Source organism: Fusarium mangiferae (genome assembly GCF_900044065.1).
Source record: "Fusarium mangiferae strain MRC7560 genome assembly, contig: FMAN_scaffold003, whole genome shotgun sequence".
Classification (NCBI taxonomy): domain Eukaryota; kingdom Fungi; phylum Ascomycota; class Sordariomycetes; order Hypocreales; family Nectriaceae; genus Fusarium; species Fusarium mangiferae.
Genome location: NW_024573923.1, coordinates 2,027,793 through 2,043,329, shown reverse-complemented (window position 1 = coordinate 2,043,329; position 15,537 = coordinate 2,027,793). Strand labels below are relative to the sequence as shown.

Below are 15,537 nucleotides of genomic sequence, written 5' to 3'. Positions count from 1 at the left end.
GTCGTTTACAACCCAGCTAGTAGTTGGCAGGGCAGGGCAAGAAGTAGCCTTGTTGGTCAGGTAGTACCTACCTACCTACCTTAGTAGTTTACCCAGGTACCTTAGGTAGTGGAGGTAGGTAGGTACGGACAGGTACCGGTACAGTGGAGTGCTCTGTACTCCCGTCCCGTCCGCAGGTACCTTAGTACCTATGGAGGGATAGCATCTTCCAAGGCCTTTCCAGGTTCCTTCCGCTCACCTCCTCGCACATCGCACATCACATATCACACATCCGTCCTTCCTTGACTCCTCCTCCTTCTTCCTTCCTCACCCCCCGTTTGTGCCCCATTCCCCATAATCGCGCGCTCGTCTCGTCTGCTTCTCCAGGCCCAGTCAAAAAAATCTTCCTTTTTTTGTACTTCTTCAATGAGGCCTGTATATTGATCATATCTTTGTTTGTGCACTCCTGCCCTCCGCCCGAAGTAGTCTCCTTATTACATTCCCTTGTCTTTTTTTTTGCGCCCTCTCTCAAGCCGCGGGCTCGGACGACGCTGGACGACCTTTGTCCAAATCCACATCCACACCTAAATCCACCTCAATTGCATCTTCGTCCGAGCAGCAGTTTGCTTTGCTTGCCCTAGTCCCCTCGGTCTCTTCAGCTATAGAATAACGACCCTGCTCTCGGCTCAGACAGGCCTCTTCCAATTCGCACGAGCATCCTTTGTAATATCGGCGGTTCCTGGATTTTCTCTTGTTCGCATCGCGCTCCTTAAATCCAGCCCCCCGTTTCTGTCGAATACGCTCGAACATCCTCCGACGCTTCCACGTTGTCGTCTCCCTCGTCCATCGTTCCGAGGTCGTCGAAAACACAGCTGATAGACTGTTCTCGCCCGGTGACTTTCTACTTTAGGGATTGTCCTTTTTTTGCCGTTAGAAACGTCTAAACGTTGATTCCTTCGGCGATTTCTCAATTATCGCCGCTGAGAAATAATAATCAACTATCCGGCCCGACACTTGCTTGTGTCACCGTCTCATGAGGTCGGCTAGATAATCGATAATGTCAACTTCTAGATCCGAACACTTGGCTCTCGGCTACGCCTCTCAGTCTGGCAGTCAACCTCGTTCTGGTTCCCCATCCGCCAGCAATTCCCCTATCGATCCTCTTCCGCCTTCTCGTTCCCCATTCGGCTTGTCTGGTGGTCTCAACCCTTCAAGTAAGATGGCGGGCATCTCGCGATCTGGGGCTGGCTCTCCGTCGCACGAACTCCCTGGTTCAAGCCGTCTATTCTCCAAGAGGTTCGTCTGTCCCCAAACCGTGTTTCCTTACTCTTCCCCACCCTGGGATACCGACCTTCCCTAGGTTTCAACCCAATGCTCTTCCTACTCATTTGTTGATGGCGCCGACACTGACTGGTCCCACCCTGTAGAGCTCGCGAGATCCAGGCCCAAGAAGGAGTACCTGGTATGCCGGGAAGCCTTTGGGGCGGCCCCCCTACGAGCGGCAATTCCACGCCACTACGTGAGAACATTCCCGAGTCCCCAACCGATGGCTTCCCGGACTTTGCCCAGCTTCCTACGCCGGATTCAATGCCTCAGACAAGGCGCGCTCGAGCCGGAACGGTGCCGTCTCGATTCTCTCCTGGGGGTGCAGGTAATGGCATGATCGGTATTCCTGGCCTAGCTGCCAAGACAAACAGGCCCACGCCAACCCAGAGCCCTTTCAAGTCGCCCTCTCCCAATCCTGATGCACCGGAGAATAGTTCCAGTAGCTCAACCTTGCTCTCCCGGCTTCGTGCCGGTTCCATGCCTCAGAGGAGTCAGTTTGCACCAATTCCTGGAACCAGCTCGCCATTCGGTCCCTCTATCTTCAGCAGCTGGAATCCTACAGGTGTGGGACGCGAGCGAGCGTCCACTTTGGCTAGCATTGCCAGTGTCGGCTCTAACGGCCCTAGCTCGCCAGCTCAATCTCAATTCTCAAAAGAAGGAGGTGGGGAGTCCGATGTTCATATGAGAACCTTGGACTATCTTGGCCTTGCAGAGACCCCACAGCCTCCCCGAGCACAGCTTGCTACTCCTTACCTTGCCAATCTAGACTTCACGAAGCAAGCAAGCCGTTTCCGATCTTACTCAGTCAACAACAAGGACAAGTATGCCGATGACGAAGATGATTACGATACTGAAATGCCCCTCGACCCCCAGTATGTTGCAGCTCTGCAAGATCAGCTGGCTGCTACCAACGCTGCGATTCATAGCCACAATCTCGCGGTACAGGCTTTTGCCAACCAGGCCAATCGCCCTCGTGCGCGTACCGCCGGCGTGTTGGACACTCCTGGAAGTCGACTTATGAGAACATACATGTCTGGCAACTCCAACCTGTCTAACCCTGTTGCCTCTGCTGAGATTCGACTGCAAGACGAGAAGGATTACGAGGATCTTCCTCAGGCCGTTGCTGGAATTAACCTCGGCAGATCCAGCAGCCGTAACGCTGGCCTCCTCAGTGCTGACGAGCAAGGTCTTGAGGGTCCTACCAGCGCACTCTGGCTCGGTAGCATTCCCACTTCCACGACCACTTCCACATTGATTGAGATGTTCAAGTCTCATGGCCCCATCTTGTCAGCTCGTGTCCTCACTCACAAGAATTGCGGATTCGTCAATTTTGAGAGGGTGGAAAGCGCCATCTCTGCCAAGGCAAGCATGAACAGCAAGGAAATCTTTCCCGGTGCTGGTCCCATACGCATCAACTTCGCTAAGCCTCCATCTGCTTCCAACACTCCCGGTCACGACGGAGTCTTCCCCTCCCCTAGCCCTGACCCATTTGCCAAGGGACAAGATAACGTCCAGGGAACGAACGCCAGTACACCTGCGGGCGATACTACCCCTGCCATTCCCACCACAAACGCAACCCCTAAGGCTCCTGCCCTCCGTGATATGACCGCTGACATTCTCGATATTGTCAAACAATTTGGTGCGTCTGAAGAGGATAGATTCAGAATCTCTCGTAACCTGCAGTCGGCCATTCAGTTCAACTCATTTGTTGAAGAAATCCCTCCTATCCGCGAGCCTGCTCACACTCGTGTTCACGATGCACCCAAGCTTCGGGATATCCGCAAGCGGATCGATAACCAAAGCTTGTCTCAAGCTGAAATTGAGAATATCGCTGTGGACATGCTTCCGGAGATTGCCGAGCTCTCGTCCGACTATCTTGGTAACACCGTGGTACAGAAGCTTTTTGAGCACTGTTCCGATCAACTCCGTGATGCCATGCTGTCCGAGATTGCGCCTCACATGGCCGAGATCGGGGTGCACAAAAACGGTACCTGGGCGGCCCAGAAGATCATTGATGTTTGCAAGACCCCTGCGCAGATGTCATTGATTGTTGAACACATCCGCCCCTACACTATCCCTCTTTTCCTGGACCAATATGGCAACTATGTTCTCCAAGGCTGTCTCAAGTTTGGTGCTCCCTACAATGATTTCATCTTTGAGACTATGCTTGCCCGCATGTGGGAGATTTCACAGGGCCGGTACGGTGCTCGTGCCATGAGAGCTTGCCTCGAGAGCCATCACTCCACCAAGGACCAACAGCGAATGCTCGCTGCTACCATTGCCCTGAACAGCGTGCAGTTGGCAACCAACGCTAATGGTGCACTACTCTTGACTTGGTTCCTTGACACTTGCACTTTTCCCCAACGGCGCACAGTTCTCTCGCCCCAGCTAGTGCCTTACCTGGTTCATCTCTGCACCCACAAGGTTGCCTATCTCACAGTGCTCAAGGTCATCAACCAGAAGGCAGAGGCGGATGCACGCGATGCCATCCTTCAAGCTTTGTTCTTCACGCCTAATGACCAAGTACTTGAAGCCATTCTTAAGGACCACCAATGCGGTGCCACACTGATCTTCAAGGTTCTTACTACGCCCTTTTTCGACGAGTCTATCCGCAACCAGGTGGTTGAAAATGTTAAGAATGTTCTTCTGCGAATCAAGGCCCAGCCCAACCAAGGTTACAAGCGCCTGATGGACGAGGTCGGCCTGTCGACTCGCAGCACCGGTAACAACCGTGATGCTAGTACACATGCTGAGCAACGTCAACGTCCATCCTCGCGACAGGCAAACTCGAATGGCCATCATGCCAACTCTGCGCACTCCAATAAGCCTTTCTATAACCCCATGAACCAGTCAACTAACCCTCCTGGATTTGATATGCCCTATGGCGGCCAGAGAAACGAGCCTGCTGATGGCGGCGTTTCCGCATTCCCTCAGTTCAACCAGAGCATGATGTATAACTCACCCGGAGGTCCAATGCCTGCCAACTTGCAACAAATGCAGTACCAGCAGATGATGAATCGAGGGCCGCCACCCATGAATTTCAACTATCCTCCTATGCAGGCTGGTTATGGTGGCTTCAATGGTCCCAACCCATCTGTCGACCAGTATCGTCAACAGAACATTCCGAATGGAAGTCCTATCCAACCGCCTGTTTCACAGATGCCCCAGATGCCCGCTGGCCAGACTCCATTCGCACCCCCAGGATTTGGTATGGGAATGAGTAACTATGGTTATGGTAACATGGGAGGCATGCCCAACATGGGATACATGCAGCAACAGGAGCAGGGTAACCCTCGACGAGGCCGCGTAAGACAACCTCAGTCACGCAATGGGCAACAAAGAAGAGGGGGCTAATCCACTATTTTCAGAGATGATCAAGTCAATCGCGGTTCGCGCGCCGCCCCGGGTGGCCGACACCATTTTCGATGGATTTTTGGGTTTTGTTCTCGTTTTTCAAATCATTTCTAGCATGCAGCCATTGGGGAGCTGGAGCGGCGTTTGAGGAATGGTTACGGATGCACATTTCAAAGACGACCGTGTTTGTCATAGTGACTTGGCCAAGGCTGATGTTTTTCGCCCGTCACTTGGATGTCTTGTCCTCTTGTTTCGATGCCTACCTACCTACCTTCTACTTCTTGCGGAGCTCGTCTCAGGCCGGTCTTGGAAGTTTTGCAAGAGATAGAGAAGAGGCATGGTTACTTCTAACGACTGAACGAATCTGGAAAACCTGAAAAACGCCAAACAGACTAAAACACTACGATTCTTGTTCAAAACGGCATTTGGGCCTAGGTCTGTGATGAGTCCTTTTTATAGGTCTGGCCCAGCCCAACGTCAGCGTTTGATGATAGACACGATGGCAGGCTTGGAGAGGGGGATTGTTTGAGGCATTAAGGACGATGCCAGGATTTCATCTTGCAACCCTTGGGTGGGAGTGGCTAACCTTGCAAGACATACCTCCTAGAGGTTTGTTGTATATTAAAACTAAAAGATTTGCGAGAGCCTCCTGACGTATCTACGTCTTTGAGCTTTTTACGACTTAGCAATTGATGTTTTATGGAGTTTCTGTGGTGCACAACTGGGGTCAAAGTGTCTAGATTTGCAGCACACAATGATATTGGCATCGGGTGTACCCCGAAAATATAAGCAGACTTGAGGGACAGACTTTTCTGACATTCTGTACCATATCACCTTTCGTCGGGGATGTTGGCCAGTCTTGAGATGATGAAGAATCAAATATCTTGTCTTCAGTTTCATGTTTCTCTCATATTGACAAATACTTCTATCGCACCAGCCTCTGAATCATCCCGGGTGGCTGAACCGATCAATATCGCTTTCTCTCCTCGTCAACTCTCAACTATGATACAAACAAAGAGTAGTTAGCGCAGCACTAGTTCACCTCGATCTCGAAACACCCTGTGTCTACTAGCTGCAACTAATGTCATGTCCACCATCAACTGGGTAATCAAGGGTGGTTTCGTGCATAATATAGAAATCGGAAAGAAAGAAACAAAGGTGGGGGTGAGGTAATGAAGTGATGGCACCGCTCAGACGATGGATGCCTGGGCTTTTTGTGCTGCTCAGAGGTGGGGTGGTTGTGTGTATTTTGGTTGCCTTTGGGTTACGGTCTCCTTCAGACGAGACGGAGATAACAAACGCGAAATTGATGGAGACAAAGAGCATCTAGATCGTCTCTGTAACCATGGTTCGTGATTCAAATAGCGAAACCCTCCAAAGTCCGGCGATCCATAATCAAGAAGGTCGCGGGAAAAGAAAGCGCTTCAGATAGTGGTTGCGTAATGCTACGCTGGGCGCTTGCATAGATAAATGCAGAGGTTGAAGAGATCCGTACAAAGGTCCTGTTTGATTCCTCCAATAATGAATTAGGATAAGGGAAAAGACTATGGTAAATTCGAGCAGAGAACCGATATTATCGCAATTACTCTTTGTGAATGTTGGGTGGAAACTCAAGAGTGAGAGAGTGAGAGAGTGAGAGCTGTGATTGTTCAGTCGAGATCCATAGAGCCTTCAGCGTGGTCAATGGTAGAAGGGGGCGTGGGCTCCGTGACAGGATGTGTCATAACCTTGTCGAGTGGCTCAGCAATGGCTGAGTCTTGAGGGGAAAGGATGCTCCGTATGACATCCTGGTCGTGCATGGTGGCGGAAATATTCACAGGCTCTGGCTCGCCAAGCATATGTCTAATGCGAGCCCCCATGGAATCCATCTGATTTAGAAGGACACGCAGACTAAGCTTGTCGCTCTCTGTCAAATGACCAGTAGATAAATTACTGGCATCTGCCTTAGCCATGAGTGACAAAACACCGGCATCAGCTGTCTCCTGTTGATTGATTGATCGTCAGTAAGGTGACACGTGTGGTGAGGTGAGGGAATATCGTTGCGACGACTTACTACCAGAGCCGTGATCAGTTGGTCAACGCCGTCCGACTTGCGCTCTTTGAGACTGGTCAGGGTCAATGCTAACTGCATTTCATTGACAGTCCGCTGTAACTCAGAGCCCGCAAGAGGTCGACTTCGGCCGTTTCCAGTTGTTGGAATGTACGACACACATCTGGATTCTTCATGACGAGGGCCATAGCCAGCGTGTTGACGACGTAGCCTGGACGGACATTAGAAAGTTGATTATGCAAAAGACAAGCAATGGACTTACTGCTCGATAAAATCAAGGACGATCCCCTTTGCTGGTAGTTTGTAAGCTCGACCGAACGAGTCAGGATCCGGCCAGCCAGAGTTGTTGGCGGGCTCGGGCTCATCTTCCCAGTCGATTTCAATGTACCCATTGTTCTTGGTACCTCGTGTGAGAGATGGTACGATGGTCTGCGATCCTTTGATCTTGCGAAAACGGTGAGCAGGTGCCAATGAGCGGACCTCTGCCATTATTTCCTCTGGATGTAGAGGGCATCGCCAGGTCTTGAGGACAGGCGGGACAGCGAGGGGAGGGTCTAGGCAGTCAATGTGCCAGTAGAAGGGACAAATGCTACAAGGAATGATGGCTCGAACATCTGTGGCAGGCTTCTGACAGCCGTGGCAGATCACAGCCTGTCCTTCATCGCGCTGCTTAAAAAAGTCGGGCAACTCTTCGTAGCCATTCTTCCTCCTGAGCCATTGTCAGCATGTCTAGAATTAAAGTTGCTATTGGGAATACCACTCACTTGGTCGTTTTGGCGGTGGTGACTTCTTCGTACTCGCCATAGGCACCGGCCTTGACGCCTTCAAAGCGGGTCTGCAATTTCTTGGGGAGGCTGAATGCGCGAGGAATGCTCTTCTCCAGGTTGACGAGGGCAGCAGCAAACACACCCTTGTACGGGGGCATCCGCGATGGGTATCGCTTGTATAGGCACTCATTGCAAAACCACTCGTCGGGAAGATGGTCCGAGGGTATCATGCCCACACATTCAAAGTGAAATGACCGTGGGCATCCATCGCAGCAGACAACGTCACCAGCGGCGCCGCAGGCAGAGCAATCTTCGTCGTTGTCCGACACCTGGAGAAAGGGGGTAGAGTTAGCCAAACGCGAGCCATGCTAAGTATACTCAATTCAGCCTGTGCAATTCGATACGACATGCTACGCTGCGCTACGCGTTTCAACACGTCCCTGGCTCTCTCTCTGGTCACCGGCTCCTAGTTGCTGATTCAACTGCTGGGGCTGGCTCGAAAAAGCGGACCTTCGGGGGCCACCAGAAATTACCCCGTACAGTAGTGAGTGGTAGGCCATCTTGGCCTTGGCCCGGCAAGACAAGGCACAAGGTCTGTACAGAGTCGCAAAATTGGCCACCATCTGGTGAATTTCCCAGCAAAACCCATGATGTTGACAACCCAATCTTGGTGGTCAAGTATAGGGCGGATGTCGCGAATTTGCACAGCATGAATGAATGAGCGCAAGAGAAAATAAAACAAAAACAAAAAAAAGTACACACCTGATCTTTGGCTACGCCGTTGGTTGCTAGGGCTTCTCCTTGTGGCCGGGGCACGCCAGCAGCTGTTCCTCCTCTCTTCTTGACAGGGCTAGAAATCATACATAGTTAGCATGATCCGACCAGAGCAGAATGATGATGAAATGAACGAGTCACGGCGCAGTCATCCCAGGCAAAAGCCTTGAGGCTGATAATAAGACAAGCCAAGAGTCAAAGATATGGCATGAATGATCTCACATGCACATCCATGAGTCTCTTCCAAAGGTGGAAGCAGATAAAGCGATATGCATATGACAATAGTCGTGAATTTTGTGATGCACGCCAAATCGCTGGTGATGAAGATGATGATTGAGATATAAACTTACGATGACTTGATACGAAGACCAGTTCTCGGCTTCTTTGGGGGGCGTAGCGTGGGCGTCGCAGCCCGTGATCCTCCGACTGAGCTGTCCTCGCGCTGGAAAGACCACGCAACAGGGGACACGGCAGAGTCAATCTCGTCGTGAGGTCTCTTGCTCGCCGAGCGTGTGGATCTCGTCGTTCCCGCTGAAGCAGAGCCTGCGGCGGCGATGGATTGACGCGTCTTCCTCGACGATTTTGCGGGGGTTGTGAAGGGGTCCTCGTCCTCGTCTCCCCCTCGGATAGAACTCTCAGTCGCCGTGACACTGTTGGCAAACTTTTGCGCATCGCGTCTCCGATCCCAGAAGGAGTCGTCGTTACCATGGCCAGCGTCATCAGCCGTGAATGGAGCTGGGGTCAGGGCAGATGATGATCCCTTGTTCTTTGCTGTCTTTGATTTTGTAGGCAGGTTTGGGAAGATTTGGCCGGCAGAAACCCTTCCTGGCATACTGGCGTCGGCGCTCACGCTGATGGTCGCACTTGCGGGTGCATCAGTGGGTTTGAGTTTGATGCCCTTGGTGATGTCTGGGGTGGACAGTGTGAGAGCTGAGGGTGATGGCTGCTTAGTAGCAGCAGGCTTGGTGGTCTTGGGCTTGGCCTTGCTGCTGGCACCTCCCTTGGAGGCGAGTGATTTGCGGCGGGKGGTGATTGGCCGAGATTTTGGCGCATCACTGGAGTCGGGCCCAGCTGGCCCAGGGCGACTGGTGCCCGTGCCTGTTCTACGGACAGGGCTTGGGCTTCCCATTATGGCCTCAGGCGACGAGAGACTGAGGGCCGATGAGAGAGAGGAATCACTCGATGCTGAGTCTCGTCTGTTTCGCTTGCGCGAGGGTGTTTGGGGTAGGTTACTTGAAGACATTTTCCGTGGCGTGTTGCGGGTCGAGTGAGAGTGGGCGTGGGCGTGAGTCTGAGTATGGGGATGGGTGTTGCTATGATGGGAAGAAGAGTGAGCGCGAGAGTGAGATGTCTTTGCCCTCTTGGTAGCTCGAGCTGGATGTCGATGAGCGTTTTTCACTTGCTCTGCTTCCTCCGAGTCGAGAATATGCACCTCTGACTCGTCTTCAGTCTCGACCTCTACAACCTCGACCACCTCTTCCACCTGATTGTGATGCAGGAGTTTGCCGTACGGCGCGGCCTTGGGTTTGTGAGGAGTGAATCGGCTGTTGGTTGTTGGAGGGATGAAATAGTAGCAGCCTTGGTTGTCCTTCTTGCCCTCTCGCTTCTTCTTCTGCATCTCTCTGGAAAACCTTTGCATCGTAGCCTCATCTGCCGTTTGCGTGAAAACCTCCTCGATCATGGCAACGAACCGCGGGTCGCTTGATTTTTCGTCGTAGAGGGTCCGCAGAGCCCACGCAGTCGGATATCGATAGTGCTTTAGGGCCTCGTCCACTGCAGCCTCGACGACCTTGTCCGTGAATTCTTTGTCTTCAGGTTCTACAGGTTCAGCTGCGTGAATCGTCGCCTCTGTTGTGATTGCCCCTGCTGCCTCCGGCTCCTCATCCTCCTCGAGCTCCTTGAATGACTTGGCTCGTTCCGCTGACTTCGCAGTCTTCTTCGGCTCCCTCTCCGGCTCTCTGCGCTCCTTTGCCTCCTTTGCTGTGGGCTTAGTCACGATGGAGCTTCTGCGACCGGCAGAGGACCGTCGCGACCGTCTTCCTAGAGATGTGCGCCCCGATTGTCGTCTCTTTGGTCGACTCGGGTCGTAGTCTTCGTCGTTCTCATCGTCGGCAGCAGCTGCTGCGTCCTTGAGAACGATAGATACTCTCCGTGGCGGTGTAGGGGGTAGAGCCACAGGTGGAGGGGAAGAGCCTGCCGCTCTCGCCGTAATCGCAACATCCGCCTCCGCATCTGCATCCGCATCCCCGTCCACATCCACGACATCCACCACTGGGTCGCTGGAGCCCATCTGCGCTACATTTTTGGCAGCACTCCCCCCTGAGGGCCGCAATATAATCCTCTTTACTCCTGAATTGGTCTCCGGTCCCGTCTTCTTGGGTTTGGGCAGACTTCCCAGGGGCGCCATATTCTCAACAACCCCGTATCGAACCAACCCATCGTCCTCGAAGCTCGCTTTGCTCTGCACGGTCGGCTCTAGCCAGCGCTGCATGAAAGCTCTTGAACCCTCTGTTGCCCCTTTAGACGCGTCGAGTACTCCGTTCCATTTGGTATTCTGTGACTGCGCGGGACTAGAGTAACGAGATCGCGTAGTTCTGGTATTTGACGAGATCATTGTGCCGGCCTTTGGCATGCCTGACCTGGTGATGGTGGTGGTGGTGTGTTGCGTGTGTGCCTCTCTGCGTGTGCCAGTTGCCGCGGGACGGGGCAGCGCACCTCTCTAGGCCAGCTAAAAGGTTGCTCAGTTAGCAGTGTTCTTGAAATAAAATGCACAAAAGGGGCGGGGTCCAGGTTTTTAATACTTTTATCTTGGGAAGCAGCATGAATTACTGCAACTCTATCGCGTTTTTCCAAGGTCGTGAACGCGGAATGATGATGTTGAAGAGAGAGTGGGTGGGTAGCAGGTTGAGACTCGGCTTTTGCTGTGCTATGGTCAACGCCCTGCCTGCCTCTTCGCCTCGACAGGTCAGTCCTTGAAAAAAAAGACCCCAGACCCAGTGTCAGTCAGTGTCAGTGCATGCATGCACCGGAGCTGACGGCGCGGGTCGGACAGACAAGGGACCAGGGGGGGAAGGTGGCTCAGGGATAACGGGGAGAAAGAGAGTCGATTTTTTCTTATCTGTTTCCCTTGTCACTTTCACCCTCTTATTCACTAACTTATAAGCGACAGCTAAAGTAAAAACCGCGGAATAGGTGCTAATAAGTTTGCTCCCTTGGGTACATACTTTCGTGAACCAGGAAGGGACTGTATGGGATGGAAGTGGCTCTGCATGCTTCATGTATCTAGGTACTAACCTAGGTCCTCCACTACCTAAGATAGGATAGTTTTCAGTGGCTCCTGAAGCACTGAAGCTTCTAAAACACCCTCCCTGGCTTTAGGTACTCAGTTACATTGGATGTGCTCACCTTTCCGAGTTCGCCTCCTTTCCTACTTCTACATAGTATGTACTTTGTTTTGTTTTGTTTTGATTTGCTTTGCTTTACTTCTTTTCTTTTTTTTCTTCCCTTTCATCCTTTCCATTGGACTGATGTTCATTTCTCTACGCAGTTCCACAAAGAGCTCTGTGTCTTAGCCGTGGTAAAATAGCTTGAGCTTCCAGGTAATAAAGCCCAGGTTAATAGAGCTCTCCTCCCTCACCCCCAGCAACCAGCCACCCACACTCACCCCCCAACCCATCCACAAAGGTAGCTCAAGCTTAATATGCTACAGAGTGCAGCTGGAGCCTGATGGCTCATACATACATTGGATTTCATTTCATGCCCAACTCTTGTTTTGGTATGTGTAATGATACTCGAGAGTAGCGTCTCATCATGTCGTTTGTATGAATGGATAAATAGGGGCTGGCTTGGCTCACCTCGATATCTGCAGCTAACAGTGCGACGGGCATATGATGCCCTACGCCGACAGCAATAGACATCAAACTGGCATGGCACTGTTGGTACTGTACTGTGTTTCAACAACGACTCAACATGGTCATCCTTTATCTGCAAGTCCCGGCACTCAAGGCAGCCACATCACCAATAACTGGACGACTGTCTGGCCTCTGCTCTCCGCACTTTGCTACCATGTATCGTCATAAACCATATGCTGCCAGGGGGTCTGCTCCATCAATGGGCATGGCAAAGAGTGGCTCACGCTCACTCGGTACTTTGGTATTCAGCACCTGTGCAAAAACTCGCAGTATCGTGTGTTCTCCCTAAGGTAATTTGCGTTCTCGGTCATATTGCCTCTCGCTCGCTAACCATCTTTGTCAGTCTCATCGCTACTGTGCCCAGCCTGCCTTGGTATGCCTCAACGACTCAGTCAGTTCGGTTGAACTCTTGCAAGCATGCATCACATAAGACAGAATTCCATGGTTGATCAGTATCAGGTTGTGTTAGGCTTATATATATCTTTGTGGTCATGCCAGACCATCTGGCAAACACGGTGGGTTTCGCTTTTCGAGATTCCAATCATGCATATTGACCATCCAGCTGCCCACTCTGTTCGATGGAAGTATTTTTATCCACACAACTCGTCCAACGGTAGAGATGCTTGTGAGCCTGAATGTTGGGTTTGCATCCTGTTTGACTTGATTCTTGTTTGCATATCCTCGGGTTCTTTCATCAATTGTTCAGCAACTCTCCAGCTTGTCCGCTTATCTTGTCGTTTTCTTTTACTCTTCATCGTCCTCCTTCTTGGCGGTCTTCTTCTTAGGCTTGCTCTTCTTCTTGCCGGTGTTTCTGGCTAGGGGCTGCTCCAGGATCTTGAGAACCTCCTCATCCTCAATCTTCTTGTCGGACTCATACTTCTCGAGGTCCAGAGGAGGTGGGCCACCAAGCTTGGTGATACCGTTCTTGGTAATGGCTGCATGTCGTGTCAGTATCAACTATCGAACTGGTCAACCTCTCGATGTGCGACTTACCAAGGGTTGTGAGATATCGAGCAACAGGGGAGTTGTCCTTGTCACCAACTAGCTCATATTGGCGGAATACGTTGCCTCGGACACACTCGACGACACCAGACTTGGCATCACGCTCGTCCTCGAGCTGTCGCAAGCTGAAGGGGAAGATGCCGAACTTCTTCTGGACCTCGTTGAGGATCTTTCGCGAGGTGGGTCGCTTAAGACCGTAGGTCTGGTTGGTGCGGCGGTGGAGGGTAGCACGCTGGTCAAGACCCTTCACCTTGCCCGAGCCCAGGCTGACACCGGTCTCGACACCCCATACCTCACCAACCTCAGGAACGCCCTCGCCCTTGGTGCCCTCGGCGGGGGCAAGGACAATCTTCTTGCTACCCTCAATCTCGTTGTGGTCGAACAACCAAGAGGTGGTGCTCTCGACGAGGTTAACTTCGTAGGCCTTGGTGACCTTTTCCAGGAGGCTGGTGATCTTGGCCTGTGTAGGGGCCTTCTGAGAGGCAGCCTTGGCCTTCTCCTCCTCGCTCCCCTGGCTGAGGAGACCGGGGGGGATCATCAGTCGCAGGAGAAGCTCGTTGACATAGTAGTTGGCGAGAACCAGGTCAGCGGTGCGACCAGTGATCTTGTCGCCTGCCTTGTCCTCTGGGGTGGCAATCACGGTGTCACAGACAATGGAACCGAAGCCATCGATCTGGGCACCTAGTTGGATCTTGATAGCCTCACCATCCTTGATCTCGGTGTTGGCCTCAGCCTCGTCGGAGGTGAGAGGAGTATAGGGAGTGACGTAGGACGAGGGGGAGACGGTAGTGGGGTGGGAGAAACCTTTCAGGTGGTGTCAGCTTCAGCGATGTCCACAGACCAAGTCTTGCGTGTGTGTGACGAAGACGAACCCTTGTTGATCTTCTTTCCTCGGTAAACCTTGGCAACCTCTTCTTCGATCAGCTTGTCACCCTGCTGGCAGATGTCGACGATCTTGGCGCCAGGGACGACGAGCTTTGAGACCTCAGCAAGGACCTTCTCGGAGATCTGAGCGGCGGTCTTGTACTTGGTAAGGGTATCTGGGTTAGCCAGAGAGTAGTCTGCGTGGTTATGTCAGCACAGTAGAGCTCAATGCGACAAAATTGGTGTGCCTGTGTGAGGCCATCGCGGGGTACTGATGACGAGGGCATTCGCAGTAAATGCTGTTGTGTGGTGGCGGGGCAGTGAGGAGCAACGAGGGGCAGCAACAGTCAGTCGTGTGCCTCCGACGGGACAGCCGCCCACGCCCAGTGCACGGCAGAGCTACAGAGGAGCTTTGAGATCCTACATGGCATGGAAGGGAAGGGATTGGATGGGAGAGCTAATTGGGGCTTTTTCCGGGGGGGAACTCACCGATTTCCTTGGTCTCGGACGACATGATGGGCAATACTTGTTGACTCGTTGGGTTTAAAAAGGTGAAAGAAGAACTGCAAATGCAAATGCCGGGGAAGAGTGGATGAAGGCTTGAGCAAGTCAAGTCAGGTCGGGTCAGTCGCACGCGCGCACACAAGAATCAGAATCCAATCCAATCCAATACGAATAGCGCCCAGTGTGGAATGGGGACTTGGAAGTGGGGTTTGATGAGCAGCGAGGGTTTCGACAACAGGGTTTGGTTTGTTCTACTTTACCCAAGGTATTTGGTGGAGGATGGAGCGTGAAGCAGCAGTATTTATTTATTCATTTTTATTCATTTTTATTCATTTTTATTTACTAGGGACCTACTACACCTACTATCCACCAGATTCGGCATCAGGTATTTATTTGCCTACTAACCTACCTGTATATTGTCGTGGTTTGTTGTGACTCTCCCCAGCGAGTCGTTGTATACATAGGTCTTTTGACCTGTTGTTGGCCCAGCTCATGCCATTCCTCGATGACTCGACTGTTAGGTAGACAAATAAATATCCGTGCAGTGTGGGCGTGTTTGTGTGCGCAAGCAGCCGCCACATGCATGCATGCATGCTTGCAGCCAGACAGACATGGACGTCCGTGAGGAGTCCTTGATGGTCCAAGCCGACGATATTCACTCGGCAAACGGTTTCTCTGATATCCATGGGAGCCTGGCTGCCTGGGCATGCTGTATTTCTCCACTTGTTCACTTTCTCACGTTATTCTCTTAGGGGGGTAGCCACCTTTTTTGGCAACACAGTTCATTTATTTAACAACCCAGGCAGTTTTGGTAATGAGGGGCAGTGTACACATCCATCCATGCCACAAATCATCCATGACTTCATCTAGCCCTGGACTATTTCCATATTAGGTACCTTAGGCTGCGGCTACACCCATCCATCATCGTCAGCCTCTGTTGGCTGCATACCCTACAGTTCCCAGGTCCCGCGCCCAGCATGTAACAATTCTGTAATTTGGTTTGCTG

At 52.0% G+C, this 15,537-nt stretch overlaps 3 protein-coding genes across 3 annotated transcripts; 1 reads left to right on the top strand and 2 right to left on the bottom strand.

The window, feature by feature from the left end:
* Nucleotides 1–1,036: 1,036 nt before the first annotated feature.
* On the top strand, nucleotides 1,037–4,659 carry FMAN_04463 (putative RNA binding protein; the record flags this gene model as incomplete). The annotated part of the gene is made up of 2 exons (XM_041828825.1): nucleotides 1,037–1,275; nucleotides 1,407–4,659. The coding sequence occupies 2 exons, from the start codon at nucleotides 1,037–1,039 to the stop codon at nucleotides 4,657–4,659; spliced, it is 3,492 nt and encodes a 1,163-aa protein (XP_041679650.1).
* Nucleotides 4,660–6,308: 1,649 nt separating this feature from the next.
* Nucleotides 6,309–10,864, bottom strand: FMAN_04464 (uncharacterized protein; the record flags this gene model as incomplete). The annotated part of the gene is made up of 7 exons (XM_041828824.1): nucleotides 6,309–6,641; nucleotides 6,713–6,920; nucleotides 6,972–7,418; nucleotides 7,474–7,805; nucleotides 8,239–8,326; nucleotides 8,601–10,540; nucleotides 10,598–10,864. 7 exons carry the CDS (start codon nucleotides 10,862–10,864, stop codon nucleotides 6,309–6,311), a joined length of 3,615 nt encoding a protein of 1,204 aa, XP_041679649.1.
* Nucleotides 10,865–12,905: 2,041 nt separating this feature from the next.
* Nucleotides 12,906–14,541, bottom strand: FMAN_04465 (related to 442K curved dna-binding protein; the record flags this gene model as incomplete). The annotated part of the gene is made up of 4 exons (XM_041828823.1): nucleotides 12,906–13,096; nucleotides 13,155–13,967; nucleotides 14,036–14,224; nucleotides 14,517–14,541. The coding sequence occupies 4 exons, from the start codon at nucleotides 14,539–14,541 to the stop codon at nucleotides 12,906–12,908; spliced, it is 1,218 nt and encodes a 405-aa protein (XP_041679648.1).
* Nucleotides 14,542–15,537: the final 996 nt, after the last annotated feature.